At 40.6% G+C, this 26,467-nt stretch overlaps 2 protein-coding genes across 3 annotated transcripts in view; one reads left to right on the forward strand and one right to left on the reverse strand.

The window, feature by feature from the left end:
- Positions 1–20,202, reverse strand: part of TDRD1 (tudor domain containing 1) — a 31,375-nt gene extending 11,173 nt beyond the window's left edge. The window contains exons 1-17 of one of the 2 annotated variants that reach the window (XM_033149626.1): positions 19,934–20,202; positions 16,368–16,671; positions 16,048–16,146; positions 15,325–15,389; positions 14,980–15,100; positions 14,259–14,364; positions 11,900–11,951; positions 10,344–10,427; positions 9,172–9,348; positions 7,173–7,316; positions 6,714–6,885; positions 5,842–5,931; positions 4,555–4,731; positions 4,093–4,200; positions 1,618–1,788; positions 540–794; positions 108–230 (exon numbers count right to left, since the gene is read on the reverse strand). In XM_033149626.1, coding sequence (XP_033005517.1) covers positions 108–230; positions 540–794; positions 1,618–1,788; positions 4,093–4,200; positions 4,555–4,731; positions 5,842–5,931; positions 6,714–6,885; positions 7,173–7,316; positions 9,172–9,348; positions 10,344–10,427; positions 11,900–11,951; positions 14,259–14,364; positions 14,980–15,100; positions 15,325–15,389; positions 16,048–16,146; positions 16,368–16,671; positions 19,934–19,990 — 2,305 coding nt within the window. In that variant the 5' untranslated portion in view covers positions 19,991–20,202. The remainder of the gene's footprint in view (positions 1–107; positions 231–539; positions 795–1,617; positions 1,789–4,092; positions 4,201–4,554; positions 4,732–5,841; positions 5,932–6,713; positions 6,886–7,172; positions 7,317–9,171; positions 9,349–10,343; positions 10,428–11,899; positions 11,952–14,258; positions 14,365–14,979; positions 15,101–15,324; positions 15,390–16,047; positions 16,147–16,367; positions 16,672–19,933) is intronic. The other variant, XM_033149627.1, reaches the window with a different exon arrangement.
- Positions 20,203–21,025: 823 nt separating this feature from the next.
- The window catches only part of CCDC186 (coiled-coil domain containing 186), a 40,906-nt gene continuing 35,464 nt past the window's right edge, over positions 21,026–26,467 (forward strand). Inside the window, exon 1 of the mRNA XM_033149628.1 lies at positions 21,026–21,251. The gene's annotated coding sequence lies outside the window, so the exon portion shown is untranslated. The remainder of the gene's footprint in view (positions 21,252–26,467) is intronic.

Raw genomic sequence — 26,467 nt, forward strand, 5'->3', positions numbered from 1 at the left:
CATGCTGAGTGTTGGGGCATGTGACTGAAAGAGAGCTATAGATGGCTGAAATATAAAAATTGATACACAAGGAACAGAATATTCAAAGGGAAAAAAGGAAGATGTACCGTTATTGTCTAACAATTGGCAATAGAATTTGCTGGGGTTGTATAGCACGCAAACAAACACATTTACCACCTGTTTGTCTGTTAATGTGACCCTCGACCAATCAATTTTGTCCAGCTGTTGACCTATAGATAAATATAAAAATAACCATTAGGAGTTATGTTTTTTCAATGTTCATTCTACTGGTGGAAATTTAACAGATCCCCATCAGCAAACTCTAATATATTACTCCATTTATAGTTTCACAGGGTGATTTGGGTAGATGTTGTCTGAGTATTATAGATTAGGTACAACAAATATGTGATTAGTAACAGTGGAGCAGCAAAAATAATGAATGCTGTTCCTAAATCTGAGTCTTATTCAGTGTTGTAATATTCACAGTAAATTAGTAATACAGGTCAAGCCCTCAAGCTAGTTAGTTTTCACATACTCACCACTCATTTTTTGCAATGTTCCAATGCTTGTTTCAAGCACTGCTGAGGCAGTGGTGGCTTCTTCCACTGCACATTCCAACTCTAAAAGGTATTTAGACACATTTATTGTTGGAGTCCTGGATTCATCTGTAAGTTTGACCACAAAAGTTTTGTCCTTCTCATTTATTACTCTTATAGTGAGTACTTTATTTTGCACCAGCTTCTTCATAACAGAAGTCGATTCTAAGGACCAGGTTCCAGAGACTGGCTTTACACCTTGAAATAAGAGACAGGTTAAAAAAATTTTAGTTATTTTTCTTTGTAACAGAATTAACAGAATTTTCTTTGTAATGATTTAAGTCCATCAGCAATAAAAGTATATTTCTAATATTTTCGATCAGGTAACCAATTATCTGCATACCCAGCACATAATTCTCTATTTCATATTCCCGAAACAACAAAATGACACAAAAATGTTCCTTTGTTATGAGAAGAGGCTTTACTAATATCTATGCAGTGTTGACCCAAGAAATCGTGTTGCCTCTGGGGAAGCACCAAATGGCTTTCTGCTGCTGTGCCTCCTACAATGTTTGCAAGAAGTGTCAGGCAAGTCTGCTCAGAGAGAACACAGCTCTGGGCCCTTGCCTGGCATAGTTAGGACTACCAAGTCAGTGACAATCCAAAACCCAAGATGAACTAGGTAGGGCTAGAGAATATCACAAAGCTGCCAACTCTAGGAAAATGAATAATTTGAACTATGTTAAGTATTTCATACTATGACCGTCAGGCATGGCAAACCTTTAATGGTAGGCTTTAAATAAAAGGACTTAACACAGTAATCAATACACACAACTTTATTTCCTATCACAACACTTCCAAAAGGAATCTCTGATCTGCCTGGTGCAGGCTGCATCATAATGATGCATAATTGGGATGATTCTATATCTAAATTCAGAAGCTGTAACTGGTACAAATTTTATGGCACAGCTTCATTTTCCATTTTGTCTCCACAGGTTAATCTCTTTGTTTCCCCCACTAAGTTGCAAAAAACAATTGTGTCTGCTATTCTCAAGATGTATTTAGTCATTCTGTTTCATACCTGCTAGGGTGCACTTTATAGCCTGTACTGGTAACTCCATAAATTTTGGAATGATTGGCCGAAGTTTATTTAATGGAAGGACTTCTGTGTTACCATAATCTACATAGCCCACTAGAGCAGTTTTCTCTGAGATGCAGGACAAAACTGATGCACGGTACCACTGTTTGTCTTCTGGAAGATAAAAATACATTTGTCATATAAAAATTATATGACATGCTACATACTGATTTTTACTGCAGCTATTGTACATAAGCGGTGGCTTTCATTGTGGCAGTAGAAGTCTGAGCCAATACTAGCCAAAGTAGTTCTTCCCTGCACAGCAGTACACATGCTACTTTAGAAAACACCAGGGGCACAGATTTGCAGAGGTCTCCAGTCTCAAAGGATGTTGCAGTTTAGGGCCAATAGGGATCCTACTGCTTCTGTAGAAAGAGCAAAAGTGCCAACAACCATGTAATACTTTTAATGACTTAAAAGTCCAAGATCAAGTGAACCATGCTCTGATATGCTCTGGTTTTATATAAAATGCCAGACACTGGTCATTAGGCCAACAATGTGTGAATACAAAACAAAAAACAGCCTCCAGTTTCTGCATACAGGTAAAAATGCTGGAAAGGCCCCAAAACTACCTATGTAAATCAACAGAAAGAACCGAGACCTCATCTTCAATAAACACCTCAATGGTCCTTTAAATTAGTACAGGCTTATCTACACTTGCAAGCTATCCTTTAACTGCTCTCCAGTCCTCTTGCTTCTTGACCCACCTGCTGCCTTTGACACCGTTGACCATTCACTCCTACTCAACTCACAATGACCTATGTCTCCATGATTCTGACTTTAGATGATTTTCTTCCTACCAGATTGTTCCTTCAGTGGCTCCATAAAGTAGAAACTCTTACTCTGGTTTCCCCTTCTGTGCTGGCATTTTTCATGGACCTGTTGTTGTTTCATAGCTTCTCTCTCTCCATGTCATCCTTCCCCGCAATCCCTCCAGATGTTTTGGACTACAACTCCCATGACAATTGTTCAGGGTTGAATGCAGCTGCACACCCCAAAATATCTGGAGGGCTCCAGATTTGCAAAGCCTGCTCTATACCACTGCTTTTCAATCTGCTCAAACATATGGGAACCCAAGGCTGAAGAATACTGTTCTACATTACCCCTGGGCAACTTATTCCAATCCTGTAACATTCAGTGCTGATTTCACCCAGCTCTACCATGTACTTTAGAATTTTCTCCCTCTACCCAAATTCACATCTCCAACTGTCTCTTTTGTTATTTCTAATCTGATGTTTTAACACTGCCTTAAACTTAGTGGGTTGGATTCAACTAATGAATCTCACTAGCAGAAGGCAACACAAGGTCTTCCACTAGTGCAACAGAGCTTTTCGCTCCCACCCAAATTGGCAGAGTGGGTAGGTAGGTCCGGAGGATACGCAGAACAGCACATAGAAGAGGGAAGATTGTTCCATCAGCAGAAGTATTTCAGCTTGCCAGATGGAACAATCTCTTTAGCCCTGCACTGAATTTCTCCCAGTATGCTGAAGACTAAACTTCTCATATTTCATCTAAAGCTCTTCTTTCCTTGAACTTGCGACATCCAACCTGCTGAACAGGCACTAAGCCTTGGTTTTATGTTCAACCTCTCTCCTTCCACATTACTTTGTCTGTTGAAGCCATGTCACTTTTCAACATTGTGAAGATACAGCCTTTCCTCTCTGCCCCTTTGGCAAGAATTCTGGTTCATATTCTAGTAATATCTTTCCTTGACTTCTTCAACCTTCATTTCTGGTCTTCTGTTGTCTCGTCTCTCTCCAAAAAAAGTGACCTCTTGTTACTCTGACACAGAACATCATTCATCAGAGCTCTACAGTTTCTTCTTGTCCACTCACAGATCTAGCACAAGTTCCTCACCTTTATCTCAAAGCCCTCCATAGCCTTGTTCCATTATAGCACTTTTCTTATACCAATATATCCTCACCCATGACTGTTACTCTTCCAGTTCTACCACTCTCAGCTGCCTGAAGACACGGCTTCCTCAAATGACTGTCCTTTTCCCCTGCTGTCCCTTATGCTTGTAACAGCACTCTTACTTCCTACAAAAACATCTTCAAAACTTAAGGGAAGGGCTGTAGCTCAGTGGTAAAGCATACAGGTTCAATCCCTGGCATCTCTAGCTACAACTGAAAAAGACATGTGTCTGAAATCCTGAACAGCTGCTGTCAATCACTGAGACAATACTGAGCTAGTAGGACTGATGGTCTAATTTGGCATAAGGCACCTTTTATGTTCCCGTTTTGCCCATAAAGTTTCACCATGTGGGCTGCAATCTCCAATGACAGGGACTTGTCCTCTTGCATTCTGTAAAGCACCACTCATACTTAAGCCCACAGATTTCCACGGGCTTGAACAAGTGAACTCTGTTAGATATAGGCCAACAACAGCGAATCACCATCATCAACAAGTAATATTTACCTGTAAACTGGGCACAGCACAAGTCTCCTACTGCTGGGCAGAAATCTGGGGTAGCAGAAATTGTGTCACAGTATTCACCCAGGGATACTTGAAGCTCAGTAAGTTTGCCTGACAAAACAGGTATTTATGTGAAAATTGTTAAATAAAAAACCAAAATGTCCCCAAACCACAAGTCAGCAATATAAAAGTGTTGTACTTTCCTTTGTTAGCAAATGCTGTCATTTGAATATTGTTGGTTGTTTGGAGGTTACACAGAAGGTCTAGTCATGTTGTGGATTATATAGTACAAACTAGAAGCTATAAATTAAGAGTGGTGTTAAGTATTAATCTCCTCCCACTTCAATGAAAACAAAAACAAAACCTCAACACCTCACCGCTTCATGACATTTTAAAAGTTCTGTTACATATTCAAATGCTACTCCTGCATACATGTTTACATTTTAACTAAAAATAAGGACTTACAGCCATTTCCCATCTGCTGACAAAAGAAATCTCCTGGTGTCTGTATGTGGGCAACCATACCCAAAAATGTATCTCCTATAGATGGCAAGATAACCTTGCGAGTTTGACAGCCACTATGATCCAGTCCTTTATGCTCAAGCTTCTTTTTCTGAATAGAAATCTTTTCCACAGTAGAACCTAAGAAAAAAGAATCTATTATCAAAACCTGAGTTGCAGGTATTACCGGTATTAAATAGCAATTTAAGTAGAAAAACTTATCATCTTTAAGAAAATGCAGAATACCAGTCATAGACAAAACAAAATAAAAAAAATCATTCCAGTAGCACCTTAGAGACCAACTAAGTTTGTTCTTGGTATGAGCTTTCGTGTCCATGCACACTTCTTCAGATACACTGAAACAGAAGTCACCAGTCCCTTATATATAGTGAGAGAGTGAGAAGGGGTATTACTCAGAAGGGTGGTGGGAATGGGTGATTGGCTGATAGGTGTGGAAAACCTGTTGACGACTGTTAACGACTGCAATTGGTCTTACAGGAAAAAGCAAGGGGTGAGATGGCTAAAGATAGCTTTGTCATGTGTAATGAGATAAGAATCCAATGTCTTTGTTCAGACCAGGTCTCTCCATGGTTTTAAGTTTGGTAATTAGTTGCAATTCAGCAACTTCTCTTTCCAGTGTATTTCTGAAATTCCTTTGTACCATTCATAGACACATTCATCCCCATCCATAGTAGTAATAAACAAAATGAGACTCAGAAGACTCTCAATAATGCACTACCTCTCATGTGAACTAGGACACCATGAGCACAGCTTGAAGGAGCCACAGAACCACCAGCTCCTCTTGAAGCTGTATCTCTGCTCAAAGGTTAAGGACCGAGGTAGCAACCCACAGGTACAGCTTTACATTAAATTTTATCCCATTTGGCACTATTACCAGAAAGACAAACTCAATATAGCACAAATAGAGCCAACTCCCTTTTCTCCAGTGCCCATTAGGATGACATCTAATGTGAGGCACTGTATCTTCCATAACCTCAAGTGTTACAGTCCAAGGTTCTGGCAACTCAACCCTCCAAATTAAAGCAAAAACAGCCCTTTGGACCTGGTTAACTCAGTTGTAATGCACCTGTTAACTTATGGCTACACTCCAAAGCCTCATAAAGATGGCACACATTTTGCACCAATAATCATAAACCTATTTTAGTATCTTTAGCAAGTGCATGCTTAAAGGTGCCTTGCTTTCATAAAGATATTAATCAAGATGAATTAAATAAAACGATAAGGACTCACCAGTAACTGAGTTTTCTTTGTGTGCGCTACTCCTACTCTTTGAATTCAAACTACATCCAATTTCCAAGAGTATTTCACGTAAGTTTTTACCTGAAACACACACATTTGTTAATATCCATTCAAAAACAAATCATTGCCAACTGAAATACATCAGATCTACCAAATTTATCTGTAAAGTACTACTGTAAATAGGCCTATGACACATACAGTATTACAGATAAATTGATGAATGACAGCTTCACAAAGACTAGTTAAAAGGAATCTGCCATTCACACAAACATTCTGCCAAAAAAAGTCCATGACACTCATCTCTTGTAAATTATGCCAAGTCAATATGAGCAGCTACTTCTCAAAAGAGTTTTTTGTCTCCAAACTTATGAAGCTGTTTCCAAGTCTGGCCACTAGCTCTGACTGACTAACAGCACCTCTCCAAGTTATATACAGGGTCAGATGCACTTCAATTTTATTTACTTATACTTGTATCCCACTTTACAGTCCCAATAGGTCCTCAAAGTAGCTTACATAAAAATCTGCACATATAAACAGAAACATGGTGCCAGGCTTTTCAGGCAGCAATTTTTTTGTACTAATTCTTGGTACTGCCTGGTATCACCAGGCGCACTGAGGCAAGCATGACCAAGCAATTAGTTACTGATCAGTCCATGATGGAGCCAAGTCTTCCCTGATATGTAGAGAATGACATACAATCTCTGTGCAATGACTCATCCACCCCAAGATGTGTTTTTATCACAATTGAAGTATCCGGTGAGCATCCTTCTAGTTCATGTGTCAGATTACAAAAATTGATGTTAACCATCACTGCTTAATTAACAAGTCATTCAACAAAGAATATTACTGTTAATGAAACTTACCAGAATCTGCCAATACAACATCTACAGCAAAATAGGGCATCTCATCCACCAAAACATCAACAACAGTGAATGAGCAACACTTTCCTATAAGAAATGGAGCAATAGCTTGGCTGATGTTTGCATTCCATTTTTCCTCAGTTGGGAGTACATTAGCAACACAACATTTAATGGCCTGAAAGCAAAGCAAAAACAAAACACACTGTAAGGATGTCTGGCTTACTGCTGGTCTTTATGGCCATGTGTACACATGTCCTTCAAACATTTGCATGGTGGCCATTTAAGATTTTCATTTGCGTCTTAGTCAAGATGCCAGTTTTGGAGTCTCTAGTAGTTAGTAATAACAACATTCTGGTGTATTATTTGTCTCAACACACTTTAGCATTTGCATACACGGGTCTGTATTCTTGACACTCTAAATTTAATCTGTGGGGAAGGTGCATTGTGTAAACTTATACTTACACAGGGTGGAATGTGCGCAATATCTTTGTGCAATCGTTTAATTCTATTTAGTGGTATATTCTCTCCATTTCCATAGTCAATATATAAAACCAGAGCACTCTTCTTAAGGATATCCACCTCTTTTATAAGCACTCTGTACCAGGTCTAAACATGAACAAGTTATTTTACATTATGATTTATTATTATTTTTTACAATAAAAGGAGTAAAATGTTTCTTCTTCAACATAACAGTTGAACAATTACAATGGCAATTTTAATACCAGATCCTTCAATACATTTTTGTGCTGTTAAGCTAGTATCGGATGTAATTTAGAAAACAGAGTAATACGCTGGACTTACTATGATTAGTTCATTTTCTACAGGGGGTGGAGGAGACTGTAATTGTGCTGAACTGAAAATGTTCAGTTTAACTGAGATACTAGTTAGTCAAACAATTCTACCATGAGCTGCTAATTCATTAATACTTCATTTATTACAGTTCACATCTTACTAGTAATCCAAAACACAGGTGTTTTTATCTTACTGCTACAGAATTACAGATTTACCCTACATTTGCACTAGGCTATCACAGCTGTGTGTGTGTGAAGTTAGGGTTGCCATACATCCAGAATTTCCCGGACACAGCCGGTATTCACCTCTCATAAACAGAGTCTGGGCGGAAATCACTGAAATGTCTGGGGAAATCCAGACATATGGGAAGCCCATGTTGGCATTGTAGATTTTGGCGAATTTCAATAAAAAAAAGCTTTAAAAACTCTTTTTTGAGATTTTGGTGGGAAAAGCTCAACAATATTTGTGTCCGGATTTTCACTTTCTGAAATATGGCGACTATAGAAGTCCATGTCAATAGTGCAGACTGTTATATCTTCAGATGATACAACCATTAGAACTGCACAAGCAGAGATGGGAAAACACAATGGTTGCAGCACACCCAGCACACCCCACATATTTATTGTCTACTCTCTAGAGTCACCTAAACTGATCCTACTCCCACACGTGTCTAGTTTTTATCTTTCTATAATGCTGCCTCACAAATGCTAGTTTTAACCCAAGCCAAAACCTTTATGATATATTCAGATTCCAACAGCCCTTCTGCCCTAAACACTTACTGTGTACCTTTATTTTCCAACAGTTACTAGCAGTTACCCGCAGGCAGATGGTTGATGGACTTAAAGTAAAGCTCACAGAAGTACAGATTTGTCAAAAGTATTATTTACACAGCATATAAGGGTGTCACAGAATTTATATAAAAAAATAACTCCCACCCCAAAGGTTTCCTATAATTCTGTTAGAGTTTTTTTGTCTACCTTTGCATGTATAGATTTTCTCCTCTATTAGGTGAGGTTTTTGAGGTTATTGGGAAGGTTTTACCAGTTTATCTTCTTTTATTGTTCTAAATATTAGTACTTGTGACATCACAGGAAAAACACCTATTATTTTGTGTTTGTTGTGAACTGTCATACTTAACAGATAACCATCAAGAGGAAGATTTTAAAAAACAGTCCTTGTCTTCATCCCTCTACTTGTACTTCATTGTATGCTTGTGGGAGTGTCATTTGAAGCTACTGAACAATCCTACAGCATTTAAACTGCACTTTTATTACCATTTTAGTTTATGATATTCAAAAACATTTGACCTATGTGACAGATCTCAGGTGACATAACCCATTATAAAATTTAAAATGTTACTTCAGGAAAACTTCCCAGGCATAATTTATTCAAGTGCCCCAACACCTTTCGTCACCTTTATCTAGCAAAGGAAAATCTGGAACAAATAATTGGCATAGAATTATACTGCCAACCACCTCTCACTTTGGCAAAGTTATATGGCGCTGCTCACTTCAGTTACACATACACAAACAAGACTTAAGTACATATCTCATTTTACGAACACCTATACTTTCTATAAATCAACAATGATAAGTTGCTGGCTGCAGGTTCTCTTGGACAGCCAACCACAAACCAATTGGTCCTTGAGTCCATTTGACGATTACGTTACCTGATCCAGGGTATATTGTCCAACACTGACTTCACCTTTGGCAGGAATATATTCATCTTGGTTAATTCCATCGTAATCTTTCAATTTCACACTAAGCTTATTAATATTACTTAGAACTTCTGGAGATTTGACTTGAATGTAGAATTCACTTGGATTATTGAACTGTGTTACTGTTCCCTAAATAGAAAGAAAGAAAGAAAGAAAGAAAGAAAGAAAGAAAGAAAGAAAGAAAGAAAGAAGAAGAGGAGGAGTTTGGATTTGATATCCCGCTTTTCACTACCCGAAGGAGTCTCAAAGCGGCTAACATTCTCCTTCCCCTTCCTCCCCCACAACAAACACTCTGTGAGGTGAGTGGGGCTGAGAGACTTCAGAGAAGTGTGACTAGCCCAAGGTCACCCAGCAGCTGCATGTGGAGAAGCGAGGAATCGAACCCGGTTCCCCAGATTACGAGTCTACCGCTCTTAACCACTACACCGCACTGGCTCTCATATAGCCATATAGCAAGAAGATTGTCTACAATGCGACATGTCATCAGTCAGCATCACTGCCGTTTACCTGCTGGTGGCTAGGCTGGGTGGGTGCACACAATGATTTGTCCCGACTGCAGCTACCAGGTGTGGGACAGGTAAAAATGGGATCATCTCCCAGGAATTCCCTAGAACAGTTAGTGCAGCAGTTTTGATCCTATTGGCTTACATAGTTCAAAGGGGATTGCTCTCTACACCCATCCACTTTGGTACTGAAAACTCCCTTTTGATCGGATGGTTGTCAATGACAGCCTCTTTTAAGTAGTCACCTGGAGTGGCAATGATAGGTGATTGACAGGTGGTTGTTGCCTTCCTTCTGTCAAAGCTGGACTGCAGAAAGGAAGGATCCCACCTGCTGGATCAAGTTCCCCACCCTTGATTTAGGTTATACAGGGAAGAAAATGAAAGCATTCGCTTTCTAATCAGAAAACTTCAGCAATCAAAACTATAAACAAGTCCAATTGTGTTATTTAAGCAATATTCTCTCCCTCTCTGTCTGTCACACACACACACACACACACACTTTTTAAAGTTAAAAAAAAAAGGTTTGCTCTTTGTTGTTTGCCACCTTGTGGTGGAGGATGGGCAGGACAGGGAGGGCAGAATAGACACAGAACAAAACAGCGGGTTGAAAGCAGAACTTACCACTATTTTCATATTTTTTTTCAGCTCCAGTGTAGTCAGATCAGAATATATAGTTTTCTTGCTCTGCTCTTCTGATAAATTTTCCTATTGTAAACAAATTATTTTGCTTGCTTACTAAGCAGAATATGCAACTACTGTTTCAGTGATCTAAAACAGTGTTTTTCAACCACTGTTCCGCGGCACACTAGTGTGCCGTGAGATGTTGCCTGGTGTGCCGTGGGAAAAATTGTGTTTATTTGATTCCTTTTCAAGAGAATTACTTTATATATAGTCAATATAGGCACAGCGTTAATTTTTTTAACATTTTCTAATGGTGGTGTGCCTCATGATTTTTTTCATGAAACAAGTGTGCCTTTGCCCAAAAAAGGTTGAAAAACACTGATCTAAAATACTTAAATCATGTAAAGAAGAAGGAAATCATGAAAGGAAGTTAATAGAACTAATGATTCCTGTTTGCTCCTTTCCCCCTTGCAACAAATCTCCAGAAGATGGAGAACCCTCCTGAGTATTAGATCACATGCAGAGCTCTACCAGAGTCAGGCAGACTTCAGCTGAATTTCAGGAAGTTCCACTTTACATCAATCAGCTCTCCATGATATATTCCCCTAAATAAATTTTCAGGGAGTGGCCCCACTGCTACTGAAACCCTACTGGCAAGGGAAGTTTGGACTGCAGCGTAAGAAGGATCAAAGTCAAGGGTAATATTGAGGACTATGGTAGAAATATTAGTCATTAGTCTTGATGGTCATGTCGCCCACACAGTACTTTTGCACAACAGATAAATGGTATTTTGAGATACCACAAATGTAGTACTATTCACTTGTTATAAGAGGCAACAGCTTCAGCATCGTGTTTAAACCTCATATCAATAGAGAAAAGGCAGCGAGAGTTGATGCTAAAGCAGAAAAGACAACTGAGAAAATGCTTGCAATTAGGCACTGGTTAGCTGGCTAGCCGTCGTGTAGTTAAAATTCATTCCCTGCACACTTCCATAGGACACAGTGCCTATTCACTGTAGCCACAGCATTTTGCAATGTGCAGTAGCTGCTATATTGATAAAGATGTGGGCTGTTCCAGTTTTCTCTAGAAGTACGGAAGATATCACAAGAATGGGTGGAGGAGTGACCAGCTCCCAAATGAAGGTTGAACTGAGTGTTTATTGGTCAGGATTCAAAACAACCAAGTGAATGCACTCAAAATGCTTTCTTCTAACAGAACTTTGAATAATTTTAATTGCAAAAGGAGTTGTTTGTGAATACTGTTCAGAGATCCATAACCCTTATAAGAAAGTTTTTAGACACAAGGGGAGGCACTATAGAGGAAATGGAACCAAAATAAGCTCACTGCACAATGTGGAGGCAATCTTATGGTTCTCTGGATTCCAGTTTATCACTGCAGGGTGACAGACGATCCCTTAAGCAGCTTCAAGTTTTCTATAATGCCAAAAAATCACTGTACTGCTGACCAAAATATACTATTTGATACACAGTACTATCATCTGCACGTGGTAATAATGCCCCCTCCCCAACCACACAAGTGAACAACTCTAGTCATACCTTTTTCTTGATTTCATCCAAAGATTTTGCATTATCTTCAACTTTATCTGCACTAAAAATTAATTCTGTTCATTAGTATAATTGTTCTGTAAAGGTCAAGCAGTTCTAAATACAATCAAAACTGACCCACATAAAGCAATAAGCATTTATATGTTGCTAAAGAGACATAAAGTAGAGCCAGTTTATAAAGCCCTTTATGACTTGCAGTATCAATAAACCCTGAAGGCCTTTTTAGTCCTAATATCTCTGGTTGAATTAACTATTTATTAAGGTAGAATGAGTATTTAACTGTACACTTCCCACCCACCCCATTTGTATGCTGGCTTGGTGCCTCAATCCTGGTCTGTTTAAACCAGTTTCTCTTTGTGCTTAAAGTGGGGGACTCTAGTTTATTAACCCTTCTTAAGACACAGTTTGATTCTGTTTGTAAACTAGGTTTTCCATTTTTGACCAGTGTTCAAAACTCCCATTGTTCTAGGTGCATTTTGCGACAGGGAATTTCATTAATGCGAGCAGCTTCTGAGTTCAGGGTGTAATACTGCACCTAAGTTTTTGAAAAATTGGGAGACGGACTGGGATGGTAGTGTTGAAGGTGGTGTGATACAAGGTGAGGAAAGAGAATGGCTCAACATTCATTCTAAAAATGTTATGTTCAAACGTGGTAGTAGCAATTTTCACTTCCATTCTTTGGGGACAACATACAACCTGGAATTCCAAAATAAATAAATAAATGACCACATATTCAAAAATGCAATACTGCATACCTACCACACAACAGTAACCAGAATTTAGATGATACTTGCTAAAACTCCTCATCACTACAGAATTACAATCATCCCATAACATCTGATTCAATTTTCTGAGTGCCATTACTGACACAGCCAAAAGAGCCATGCATATGAGAGAAGTATCAGAAGACAGGGTAAATTCTGCAGGGTGCAGAAGTACAAAAGAGGGGAGGACCCTAAAAGGGAGAATACCCTAGAAACTAGACCAGTCAAGACTGAGTATGTGTGGAATGTGGACAGATGTGGGTGGGGGAGAAAAGGGAGTGAAGTAACTAAAACCCAAACATAACCACTCCAACATTTTGCTGCAGATCTCACTTGTAATTCTATAGCCCTTTGTAGTATATATCTTAAGTGGTGGCTCCCCGAATGTGGAATGCTCCCAAGAGAGGCTTGCCTGGTGCCCTCATTACATGCCTTTAGGCGCCAAGCAAAAACATTCACCTTGCCCAGGCCTTTGGCCATGAAATAATCTATGGCCTGTTAAAGCCATGGTGGTGAGGTGGGGAGTACTGTTATTATGAACATTTTATTATTATGATTTTTTTTATTATGCTGTCTACTATTATGCTTTTTATTATGTTTTTGTTATTGATGCTCCATAAAATGTGTTCTTAATGTTGTACACTGCCCTGGGATCTTTTGATAAAGGGTGGTGTATAAACCGAATAAAAAACAATAAATAACTAAATACCTATATACTTGAGTATAAGCCTAGTTTTTCAGCACATTTTTTGTGCTGCAAAAGCTGCCCTCGGCTTATACTTGAGTGAGGCGGGTGGTGGGGGGTGGCGAGAAAGAAGCCCTTTCTCTCCGCTTGTGCCGCCACCCGCTCTCCCCAGTCAACCATTCCTTAAGAAGTGTACAAGAACGGCGGTTCTTTACTCTCCCCAGGCAGCTTGTTCCATTCCTGAACTGCTTGCATAAATGCAAACTTGGCAAAGGAAGAAGAGGAAGGAGCAGCCCAAAGGGCTGCTTTCGGGCTGCTCGTTCCTCCTCCTCCTCCACAGCGGCAAAGGTGAACCGGCTTATACTCGAGTCAATAAGCTTTCCCAGGTTTTTGTAGGAAAATTAGGTGCCTCGATTTATATTCGGGTCGGCTTATACTCGGGTATATACGGTAATATCAAATTGAAACCTGGGCTTTCTTCCAAGGACCTCAAGATGCTGCAAATAACATGGGTTATTTCCCATTTTATCACCCAAACAAACCTGCGAGATAGCTTAAGTTGCAAGATCATGCTGTAGTTCCTTGTATTTAGTCACATAAAATCCGTGGGGGCCCTAAATGTACATGCTAATTCACACAAAGTGCTTGAGCATCATGATCTGAATGTGAACCTATGTATTCATCTAAAATATGAGCAGAGGTCTGCTTAAATATGCATATGTTCCTCTTTCTGAAACATGACCACTAACGGGAGCTACCGGTATATAAACAAGAGCGGCCCTGCTGGATCAGACCAAATGCCCATCTAGTCCAGCCTGTCTAGTAGCCAATCAGATGTCTATAGGGAAATAGATACAAATCCAGTTATCAGAGGGAGGATTAATATAACCTATAAACTTACTTATGTTTAACTAGCCTACAGACGACACTATGCATTTGCCAGTCTTTCCTTTGACACTCCACCGAACAGTAATATATCTGCTTACACCGTGCGCATCTCAAGGATCCTAAAGAGATTAAAACAGCAACACAAAGCGTTGACATTACAGTATGTAGTCAGCAATTTCTGATTCAGTATCCAAGATTTTCTTCTGTGTTCCCATTAAGTTGATGGTCTTTAAAGTCAACCGTACATAGTAAAATTCTGTAATACTAAGCCTCTAGATTTGTAAATCTTTATTATCCATTGGCATCATTTTGAAATTCCCCCTCCTTTGACATGGAAAAATGTAAGATGTTAATCAATGTGGATAAGGTACCCTTACATTTAGATATTTTTGAGATAAAATAATATAAGCATAGGTTAATTTTTTTTTGTACGCAAATTAAGTTCATTCATGCATCTTACTTACAGTATCCAAAGCACTCTACACACAGTTGCCTAGTAATCATTCATACATAATTCACTATTTTTGTTCATATGTTTCTGTTGTGGTTGAGAAATGATGGCTTGTGTAAGATCACTAAGTTAGTTTATGGTAGATGAAGGACACAGGCTTCAACTGACACTTGAGTTCACTTTTCAATTTATAATAAAAAATTGTAACTTCAATTGTTTTTTAAAAAGTTTACAAGGTAAGAGTTTCCACTGCTCTATCACAGATTGAATAACAGAAACCTACCAAACATTCTACAAAAATTGCATGTGGACCGGTGTAATTGATCACAGCCTGTGGATAAAGTATTGTCAGGAGAGCTCTGTAGTTTTCTCTGCTTTGCATGTTGTAAGGCTGAAGCATGCACCTGTAATATACATTTAGAATTGTTTGAGCAACATTTATATGCCTTAAAACTGTAAAATACTGTCACATAAGTAACAGAAATGGAACTGGCCCCACCAAATCCTATTGTCACACCCACAAGGGAAAACACATGTACTTTCAGGGTTAACAAAGGAAGCTGAAAATAACATTGTCATTAAAGGACACATGGAGAGGAAAATTAAGACTCCTATCTTGCAAACTCACAGGATTTATTTCATTTGCTGAGGATGGTAGGAAAGTACTGGCGCCATTCATGGCTTCTGATTTCCCTACAATAGAATAGAATAGAAATGTTTAGATATGACCTAGTTTTTCCAAGAAGTAGTAGAAGGGGAGGTACCGGTACATTTCTAATAATTAACCCAGTTGGATGGTTCTTGACAACCAGCTGGAGTTGCATGCTATGCACAATTGAGAGAATGTTACACTGAATTCAGATGGACTTACCATGTACAATATTGCACAGCATGAAATCAATGCTTAATCATTAAACATTTACATTAACCACCAGCTAAAGTTGGTAGACTATTCCTAAACAAGCTCATAATGAGATAATTTAAAGCTGCCCATATGTGAATAGAACTCAAGAAGGCAACTGCCAAGATTATGGTTGAGTAGCTACTCATTGTTCTTAACACTTGCAGAGAAGTAATTTGATAACAAAGCTTCCAATTTTTCATCTATAGTAATGGTTGATTTTCTCCCCCCTTTATTTTGCTTAGACACGCACAAAACAAAATCATGTGTTTACATCATTTGTTACAAAAAATACAAAAGTAACAAAAAGTAACCTAATAAATTCTGACAATAAATCTTCTTACATATACATCTGACTTCCCGTCTTCTCAATACTTCCTTTAATATTTACTAACTTATTGCAGTTAATCAACAAGTAATGATTTATTTTCTAATCAAAGAAAACTTAACCTTCTGCACAGCTGAGCTTCAACAGTGGAGCCTGGGTGGGTGGGTGGTGGGTGGTAAATGACCGAGGAATGACTTGAGCCGGCTCATACGATACAAAAACTGTAAAAACACAGCACAAAAATGTTTATTGAAGAAAAGCATTTATTATATAATACATTTTAAAGCTGAGGAAGTGCAAAATTGGAACAACTAGCCATTTCCATTTTCAAAGGTTTCAAAAAGAAAGCAATAAAACAATTTAAGTACAATAAGTGAAATTGCAAAAGCAACACACAAGATTAAAGGTATTAAAACTATTTTAAAATGAGGTATTTTCCTACCTCTCAGTTCCCCTCCATTCATTTCTGATGTGGTTCTCTGTCTGTTAAAGCTACCATGGCAGCCATCATAGCTGCTTTCACTTGAATTACTGCTACGAGTTTCAAAAAACATATTAGCCTGCTCACAAATCGAGAAATTGTTGGGTAATTTTGAAGTTTTATCTTCTTCAGGTAAAGAACTTTTGAAGTTGGGACCTGTGCTGGGACTTTTCAGTGATTCATTTTGAAATTTGAACTCTTCATTCCTTATAGAACGATTTTGTGCCATCCTGTGCGCATCCATATCAGAACAATTCCCTGACAGCTGTAAAGTTATTGTTTATCAACAAGGAAGATGAAAAGAATAAAAAGCAATTAGCAGCTAAAAGAAAATGCATCAAATGTTTAAATATTCTAGACCAAGATGTCCTAAGCAAATTTTCATTCAATTTTCTGTATTTTTTTAAATTAAAAATAGAAGTAGAATAAAATAAGTTATTCTACAGAAAATACAAAAAAACCCCAACAGTTTTAGCATTAATGTCTTCCCACTAGCTTCAAACAATCACATTAGGGATTTAACAAAACTGCTGGCACTCCTGAAGCCTTGGGGCATGTCCTCAAGGGACAACCACATGTTGATGTTTATTGGTACAATCCAGAACTCAGCCAGGTAGCACCAGGACTCAATGGAGCAGTGTGCCACAACTGCAGCCCTGCCACTCATTCCAGAAGGATGAAAAAGGGATGGGGAGGCAAATTGTTGCACCAGTATGGAACTGGGGCACATATCAATCCTGGATCAGGCCTAATGCAGTCATGTGACAGCAGTGGGACCAGTTTGGGATCCAATTTTCCAGCTGAAGGAACAGGGAACTCAATTCAACCAGCCCAGAACAAAGGGGGTATGCATCGCTGTGTTAATGTCCTTGCTGAAACAAGTGAAAGCAGAACCTGAGAAGGTGGCATTTAGCAGCAATTCTCAGTAAACTATCTTGCATATAAAGCCTGTTATCGTGTTGTTTTCTAATAAGGAGAAGGCAATGAACACCATAGCTGTCAGAATTCACAAGTGTTGGTCCTGACCTTTAAAGCCCTAAACAGGCTCAGTCCAGTATACCTGAAGGAGCATCTCCACCCCCATCGTTCTGCCGGGAAACTGAGGTCCAGTGCTGAGAGCCTTCTGGCAGTTCCCATGCTGCAAGAAGCTAAGTTACAGGGAACCAGGCAGAGGGCCTTCTCGGTAGTGGCACCCACCCTGTGGAACACCCTCCCACCAGTTGTCAAAGAGAAAAACAACTACCAGACTTTTAGAAGACATCTGATGGCAGCCCTGTTTAGGGACGCTTTTAATGTTTAATAGACTATTGTATTTTAATATTTTGTTGGAAGCCGCCCAGAGTGGCTGGGGTAACCCAGCCAGATGGGCGGGGTATAAATAATAAATTTATTATTATTATTATTATTATTATTATTATTATTATTATTATTAGCACCAATCCAGTTCATCACAGTTTGGACAAAAGTCATCAGCAGATAGGCAGAAATGCAGAAGGAGATGCTTCCACAATTTTGACTGGATACTGCAAATCAACTTTACAAAAAATAGAAAGTTTAATCTTTAACTGGAAAGAATGGATTCTCAACCCACACAAGTGCATCAGCAGAGCATGGCTGTTACATGCGCTGTACATGTACTCCTAACTCCCCACCGATCCACCTCTTGTATACGGTTATGTCTGCACATAAGTGTGAAAATGCATTAAAACCCAAGATAGCAGGGGCTATAATTTCATTTCAATATATGATTCTTGAATGCCTCCCACTCGATACAGTTTTTTGATAATCCCCTTCTCATTATTTAAAATAAGAGAAAACTGTGCAAGAAAGAATGGCAACTTATCATATAGCAATGCTAATAGAATCCTTTCCATGCTGTTCTTATTTTCTACCGGCAGGAAAATCCCCCCCCCCCCTTTTCCTTTACAGTAAGAAAAAGGGACCCCTGAACATTAGGTTCAGTTGTGTCCGACTCTGGGGTTGTGACGCTCATCTCGCTTTACTGGCCGAGGGAGCGAGCGTACAGCTTCCGGGTCATGTGGCCAGCATGACTAAGCCGCTTCTGCCGCTGGAGCGGTACCTATTTATCTACTTGCACTTTGAGCTTTCAAATTGCTAGATTCGAACTGCCAACCTTCTGATCAGCAAGCCCTAGGCTCTGTGGTTTAATCCAGAGTGCCACCCACGTCCCTCCTTTACAGTACAGAAGCCTTTAAAAGAAAACCTTATGTATACACCTCAACACTCTTATACTATAGATATGACCCTCCAGTGTCCATTCTACACGTCTTAAAACAACTGGCTGGCATACAACTAAGTTTTACTCAGTGTAGACCACTGAGATTAATAAACCTAACTTGGTCACGTTCATTAATTTCCATGAGCCCACTCCAAGTTAACCTTAACCAAATACCACCTGATCATTTTACGTCATGCAGAGTGTACACTGGTGAGTCAGAACTGTGCATGCTGTAGAACTTAGTGAACTTCGATCACTCAGGACTCTTTTCACAAGGATGACAGGTAAGGGTAGCGTGCCTTAAGTCAGACCCATTAATTTCAGCGGGTCTACCCTGAATAAAACCTGGATACCACCTCATTGACCCAAAGCACCTTAACCTAGAAGCTACCTGATTTCACCACGACTTAGTGAAATCAGATAAATGTGAACCAAGATTGTGGCATACTATCAGCTACTAAACAAGCTACACATGGAGGGGAACGACAATAGCAAGGCAGATGTGGGTTCACGGTTAAAACCAGGGACAACGAACCCGGCATTCTCCCCGCATCTGGACTCCCAGCTCCCTGCAACCCCTGATCATTGGGCAGGGCCAGATTTGGGTTTAAAGAGGCCCTAAGGTACTGGTGCGGGTGGCGCTGTGGTCTAAACCACTGAGCCTTGGGCTTGCCGATCAGAAGGCTGGCAGTTCAAATCACAGCGGCAGGGTAAGCTCCCGTTCTTCGGTCCCTGCTCCTGCCCACCTAGCAGTTCAAAAGCACGTCAAAGTGCAAGTAAATAAATAGGTACCGCTCTGGAAGAAAGGTAAACGCCATTTCCGTGCACTGCTCTGGTTCGCCAGAAGCGGCTTAGTCATGCTGGCCACATGACCTGGAAGCTGTCTGCGGACAAACACCGGCTCCCTCGGCCTACAGAGCGAGGTGAGCGCGCAACTCCAGAGTCGTCCGCCACTGGACCTAATGGTCAGGGGTCCCTTTACCCTATCTGCCATATGGTAATTTATGGACCCATTACTTACATCATAGGAGACTACACAACACAAACACTGTTGCTGTATGTATTATTTTATTTGTTTTTTATCTTATATTTTGGAAAAGTACATCCAGGTTATTTTCCTTTAAAAAAATTTGGGGGCCCCAAGAGAGTGAGGTATAACTATAGCTATAGCAATGCTGCCCAGGAGTTGGGAGTCCAGAAGTACCTGGAGAACTACAGGTTCCCCACCCCCCAAATTAAACAGCAAACCGCCGCGGACCCTGCCCTGAAGGGGCCTAGCGATGCTCACCCACGCGGGGGCCCCCTCTGAGGGCGTTACCTGAGAGGTCTTCCTACTCCCAGCCATGCGCCCCCGGGGACGGAGAGACGAGGGCAGCTGCTGGACGCGAGGAGGTGGTCTTTTAAAACCAGCTCCTTCTCCTCGATGAAACCCCGCCAGAAGCCTAGAAACGCGCTTCAGCTCGCTGCCGCCACGTAAAGGAAAGAAACAACGCGCACGACGAGGCGCCCCCAACGACGCCTCCCCGGCTCTCCCTACCCGCTCCGGGCGCCTCGTGCACCGACCTACGAAGTTTTATGCCTAGCTTCGCACCACTCCCCGCCTTCGCGAAAACTGCCGCGTAATCTCAAGGGCGCATGCGCTTGCCTCGCGGGCAACAAGGAGCTCTCGTTAACCTGAGCCGGAAGGTCGGGGGGGGGGGGGAGAGAAGCCAGAAGTGGGGGCTGGAGGGAAGTTAGAACGGATGCCAGTTCGCGCCGTTTCTGCTTTGCAGACGCATGCATGCCCGCGTCACATCTTTTGCAGCTTTCCAAACCAACAAAACCCGGCCGTCTGTTCTGGGTGCGAAGGGGCTAATAAAAAAGCGTCATATTGGAAGTTCTAAAACATTTTATCTCGCGGATCTTTTAACACGTCATGTTTTCGGTATCATTTAGGTTTCCAAAGGGGCCATCCTGGTGGATCTATGGAGCACCTTTTGCGCGTCGCAAACTACGCGCACCCGAGGGGAATATTAATGGTACTAGGCTCCAGTGCTACACTACTTCCTCCTCCTCCTCCTTTTTTATACTATAAAAACGTTTTTTTAATCTGACAGGCAATAGGTTCTTGCGGTGGGGCTGTGAAAGTTTTTGCAACCTGACTCAGTAAACAACAGCTCTAATCCCCTCAACCCCGTGCGGGGGAAACCTGAACCGACGCACCCAGCCAGGTACCAGGGAGAACCATCCCTTCCCCTCCCGGTTCCCTATTGCTCTTGTTAATGGCACGCCCATAGCAGATGATAAAAGCTGCAGAGCTTTCTTGTGACTCAAGCTGTTAGGCAACGAGGCGAGGTGCGCGAGCCGGAGCCCCCTTTCCTCTCTCCCCTCCTCCTTGCAGGCGGATAAACCAAGTCTCGTCCCGCCTCCGCTCCTCCTCTCTCAGCTGAAACCATTCTGGTGTCTGCGGCAGCCATCTTTGTTGATGTGTCAGCTTTCAGTTCCTCTTAGGAGCTTGCAGCAGGAACAAGGGGGTGGAGGGAAGGACGACCCCTCGTTACTATTAGCAATGGGAGGGCAGCTACGCTCGCCAAAGATCTTCTCGTTTCCAGCTTCCTAGCAAACTGGTAAGAGCTATCCTGGCACGGCGGGTGTTCAGACATGATTCTTTTTGAAACACAAGCAATGTGGATTGATGTAGCTTGCGAGAGCACCTGTTACTAGGCAGGAGGAGTGGGGTGGGGATAGCAGATCTTGCTTGGTGTGTTTTGGTTTCCCAATTGCTTCTTTAGAGTTTGGAATGGTTTCGATGCCCCCGATACTGAACCTTCTAAGGTGCTTCCCCGGCATGTTTCCTCTCTCCCTCCCTGCGGAACATTTCTTAGCATAGTAAAACTAGGCTGCTTGTCCGTGTTAGGTTTTTGTTTTTTCCCATTTCTTTCAACCACATTTTTGGCTAAAAGATGGACTGAAGTCCCCCTCTCGAAATTGAAATAAAAACTGGTGTACCTGCTTTACCAGGAAGTGAAATAATAGGTGAGTACCTTGCCCTCAAGGTCACACACACACACACTCACATACACATCAGTGTATCATACTGTCTGAATTCCCCTGCTGGTTCACATTTCAGAGATGCCTTTGTACAGGTGTGTGGGTGTCAGCTGTCATTAGAAAGCTTGTCTGTCTAGTAGGCTTTTTGTTTATACATCAAAAGTTGTCAGGTGGCCAAATTGCTCAGGACCTTTAACATTCTGACCCCAAATACTTACAGTTGTTCTCTGAATGTGATTCCTTTTATGAATACACACTATGAGTATTAAGAAGAGTTGCTTAATATTGTTCTGTCCCGTGCAAAGCTTGGAGAGGGATTGTATTTACTGGTTTCAGCTTTATTGCTGTCAGTTTACTGTGAGATGTGGAATTTGTCTAAATGTAGTATAGGAGCAGACAATGCAATACTTTCATTCAGTTAAGCTTTGTAGCTCTTCTTGGTTCATCTGCTGTGCTATTCTGCATAATTTGCTTGCATCTGAGGCTTTTTCCCAATGGAAAATGTTTCTTGCCATTTGTACCTGCTTCAAAGCATTGGGATTAGGAAAGCTTTTTTTCTATCCTGGTTTCTGCTTTTTCTTTCTTCTGTAATCGGTAGCCTTTAGATATTGCACAGCAAGTGTTTTTGCTAATCTTCCTCCTGAGATTTAGAGCCTGATTCTATATCCCTGTTTATTTAGGAGTATTGCTACTGAATTCATAGGCATTTACTGTCAGGTAAGTGTGCATAGGACTGCAGCCTTTGTTATTGTTTTTGATTTTGAGCTATTAACAATGGGTTCTGTGGCTTCCATGTTGGAAAACCAGAAGGCCTTATTGCCTGTAGAACCATACAATATTATGAACGGTCACTTACATTATGGCCCTGGTCCCAGAAAGCAGTTGGTTCACAAAACCATTCCACACAGTTTACCCACAGTATATTTTAATGCTGCTACAAGTGTCTTTTTGGGCTGACTTTGTGACAGATATAAAATCCTATGTACTGAAGCATTTCTTTCAGTAAAATGCCTTTTCTTATTTTGGGGTGGGTGGGTGCCTCTTCCTTTGTTAGTTATATATATATATATATATATATATATAACTAGAGCTTGGTTATTGATGTATAATAATCCAAATAGCTTAGGTAAAGGTTAGGGTTGTCTTGTATTTCATATTTGATCTGTATACTTGATAATTGTTGTGGGCCATGCAAACAAAAGAACTGTTATTTGAAAGCCTTGCTGTGATGTGATTCTAAAGCCAGCTGGTATGAGCTGCTGCTACTAGATCTGTTTATTTTTAAAATATTTATTTCCCATCTTTCTAGGCAAAAGAGATATTCAAGGCAGGTTCCCAAAATAGCAAAAAAGTGCAACATTTATTAACATTAAAGGATATGTAAAAAATACTCAAAAAGTAAGCCAACAATATTGATAGCTGAAATAGCATAATAATCTCACCTCAAAAAACCTGGCAGAACAAAGGTATTTAGGATTGGTCTTAAATATCTGGAATGAGTGTGTAAGATGTTTCATAGCACCCCCTGCACCATTCCAGTGCCGTGATCTGTAATACTCTATTGGCATTTCAGTCTGCTTTCTCTATACAGTATTCTTTGCCTTTCTATGTATTTACATAATGGGGTTCAGTGTGCCCAAAGGATAACTGATCAAAACTTATTATTTACAAAGTTTTAGGTGTTGCTATCAAGTACAGTGGTACCTCGGGTTACAGATGCTTCAGGTTACAGACGCTTCAAGTTACAGACTGCTAACCTAGAAATAGTACCCCAGGTTACGAAGTTTGCTTCAGGATGAGAACAGAAATAGCACGGCGGCAGCAGAAGGCCCAATTAGCTAAAGTGGTACCTCAGGTTAAGAACAGTTTCCGGTTAAGAACAGACCTCCAGAATGAGGTACCACTGTACTCATCTTGGTGTAGGTATTTGCAGAAAGAGCTGTGCACTACTGCTTATCATGCTTTATCCAGCTGGAAGTGGAGGGCCAGTGCTGAAGCTTGGACTCAAACAGTTGAGGGTTCAGAATGGATTTAGTGTAAGGCCTTCAGCTCCTTTTAATTTTCATCTGACAGCTGTAGTTATTTCAAGCTCTTGCAGCAATGCATGTATATGTATAGGATCAGGTTGACAAGTTAACTTCATTTTGGCAACGTGTCTGAATAATAAATATATCTCTGCCTAATGTCTGTTACATTAAAAATACATTCTCAGTTTTAAGCAACCATTCTTGATTGAAAAAAGGAACAGATTGGATATAGTAATTTATTTTGTCAATAAACTGTTTTAATGCCTGTTCCTTTTGGAATTTGATTGGTTGGTTGCTACCCCCTTACTGTGCTATAACCCAACATGAGAAATGAATGGGAATTAAATTTTGAGCTGTAAATATCCTGTTGACAGAAAGGAGCAAAAAATATTGGGAGAGAGTTGCCTCGCAGAAATCAGTGATTTCTGATCAGAAACATGCTTCTGAGTTTTTCTACCAGGCTACCACACCCCTGCTTCCTATCAAGCTATTATTTGGCTCTGTATAGAGACTTAAATATCATTTATGATAATAACCATGTAAATAATGCTTTCAGTAGAAATACCGCCTTTATTAAATTTATAGCCTGCTCCATATTGATATTTCAGTTAAATCCCGACTGCGGTTTGTAAATCCCGATGTTGCCTATCCCAAGCTACCAAAAGTAAACATGAATAACAATTCCGGGTTCTGGAAGATGCTTTGACTTGGATTTTCCTGGGAAATAAAGTTCTAAAGTTCAGGGAAAACACCTGCTAGTTCTGATTTATTGCATGGGTGGTAAATATAAGATTGCGTTCCTAGATGCTCTTAAACTTAAATGAAATACAGAGATGGGCCATGTAGGGCTTTCTCGGTCATTATCAGTGCCCTGAACTAAGCATTGAAGTAGTGGTGTCATGAGTTTTCAAGAAAAGACTCAAGCATGATCAGGCAAGAACAGCCTTGCTTGAAACCCCAAACAAACAAAACTCTACTCTCATCAATCCTATGGTCCTCTCCTTCCCAAAAGTCCAGAAACTAACTTAGGGGCAGAGGAAATTCTGGCAGATGCTCCGCTCCCATGTCCAGCACAGGACTGGGACTACAAGCCCCAGAATCCTTGGCAGGAAATAAATGCTACACTCACAATTTCTTCTAATGAGAACACCCCAAAGGGCTTTCCCTTGTGGAAATAATGTGGAGAGAGTAATTTTCCTGCAGGAGTTCCTGATCAGAAATGACATTCCGCCAGGGTCTAGGAGTATCTACTGCCTGCACCTACATCTTTCCCCTGCCCCAAACTGAGTTCCTGAACTTTAGGAAACCAGGGAAGGCAGTGGATGCTTTGTGAGCACCTTCAAATGTTTGTGACTTGGTTGTTTAGAATTTTCACAAAGGCCCAACCCCTTTGGGAGCACACAGTTGGATACTTCTACAACACTGGAACTTTAGTATCATGTATTGATATGTCCTTGAGTATTTTTTTTGACAATGGTACTTACCCCCAAGTAAATGCATATAGGATTGCAGTCTTGGTGTCCATATGTGCAATCAAAGTTAGAATAGTCAGTAGCAGATTACCTGGTAGCAATGACCATACAGTATTACAGTGTGCTTTATGAATATGGCAAAGGAGGATGACTGCAGGTTTTGTTGTTCATTTGCAAGGGAATGCTTGTTGACAAAATACTTACTGGGTCCACAAACAGTAGAAATGCTGTGTCCACAAACAGTAGAAGGTGATTTACTTGTTACCATGTGATTTAGCAATGGATACCAGTTATTTCAATATCCTGATGTAGCTGATAATATGACTATGTATACAAAAAGGGAGGTGCAGGAACTGAATCCTGCCAGGGAATGATGTCTTCTGCCATGAAACCCCTGATCCTTCATTCTCAATTTTGTGGAGGACTGGCTGTGGCTACGGAGTGGTGAGGAAAAGTCACTCTGCCTATGTTCTGAGGTGCTGTCCTTTATTAGTAAGCAAAGGGTTGAACATCTGCTGTGCAATGCAATCTTACACATGTCTATTCAGAAGTTGCACAGAGTTCAATGCCACTTACTTCCATGTAAGGGTGTGCAGGATTGCCATCTTAACTATCTTTTCTGATGTTGGCTCTTGGGCAGTGATGAGAAACAAGCTTTAACCTTTGTAGCCCCACAATAAGGGAAGGGGGGGGGAACCAGTTCTTTCCAGTCTTGCAAATCTGAAAAGTATTGGATCACGGAGCCTAAACTGCATAATAAGAGAGTTGTGTTGTGCAGAATGGGCAATGCCACAGATGCTAGAGGTGCACACTAGCCACAAAATCTGACTTGTATCTGTAGCTTGGGGAAGCAGCCCAATCTATTTTGCAGCTGCTCTGTGTATTTCTAATTTGACTAGTTACTCAGGACCAAATTAGACATGTGAAAAATGAAGCGGTTCTCTTCCTACCCCTCCACCCCACTCTGGCTGTCCAATTTACTACAATGGGGGATCTAAACATGACTGTAACTTATTTCCTCTTGCCAGAAATGGATGGAATTTTCAGGCATAGGGGCCCCTCCAGAGTGGATTGAGCCTGACAAATAGTAGGTTTTGTGCAGAGCACCAAGATTTGTTGTTTGTTTGTTTGTTAGTTTGTTTTTAAAGGAAATTAGCTTCTGCCAGAATTGGATGCAATTTACAGACATGGTTGCCCCTTCTGAGGGAGAGAAAGCTTGCTAAATTTCAAAAGGATTGCTACAATTGTTCTCCTCCTGCAAATGCAAACTCACTGTTTGGGGGTGGGTACATT

The sequence above is a fragment of the Lacerta agilis genome, chromosome 5, assembly GCF_009819535.1.
Source record: "Lacerta agilis isolate rLacAgi1 chromosome 5, rLacAgi1.pri, whole genome shotgun sequence".
NCBI lineage: Eukaryota > Metazoa > Chordata > Lepidosauria > Squamata > Lacertidae > Lacerta > Lacerta agilis.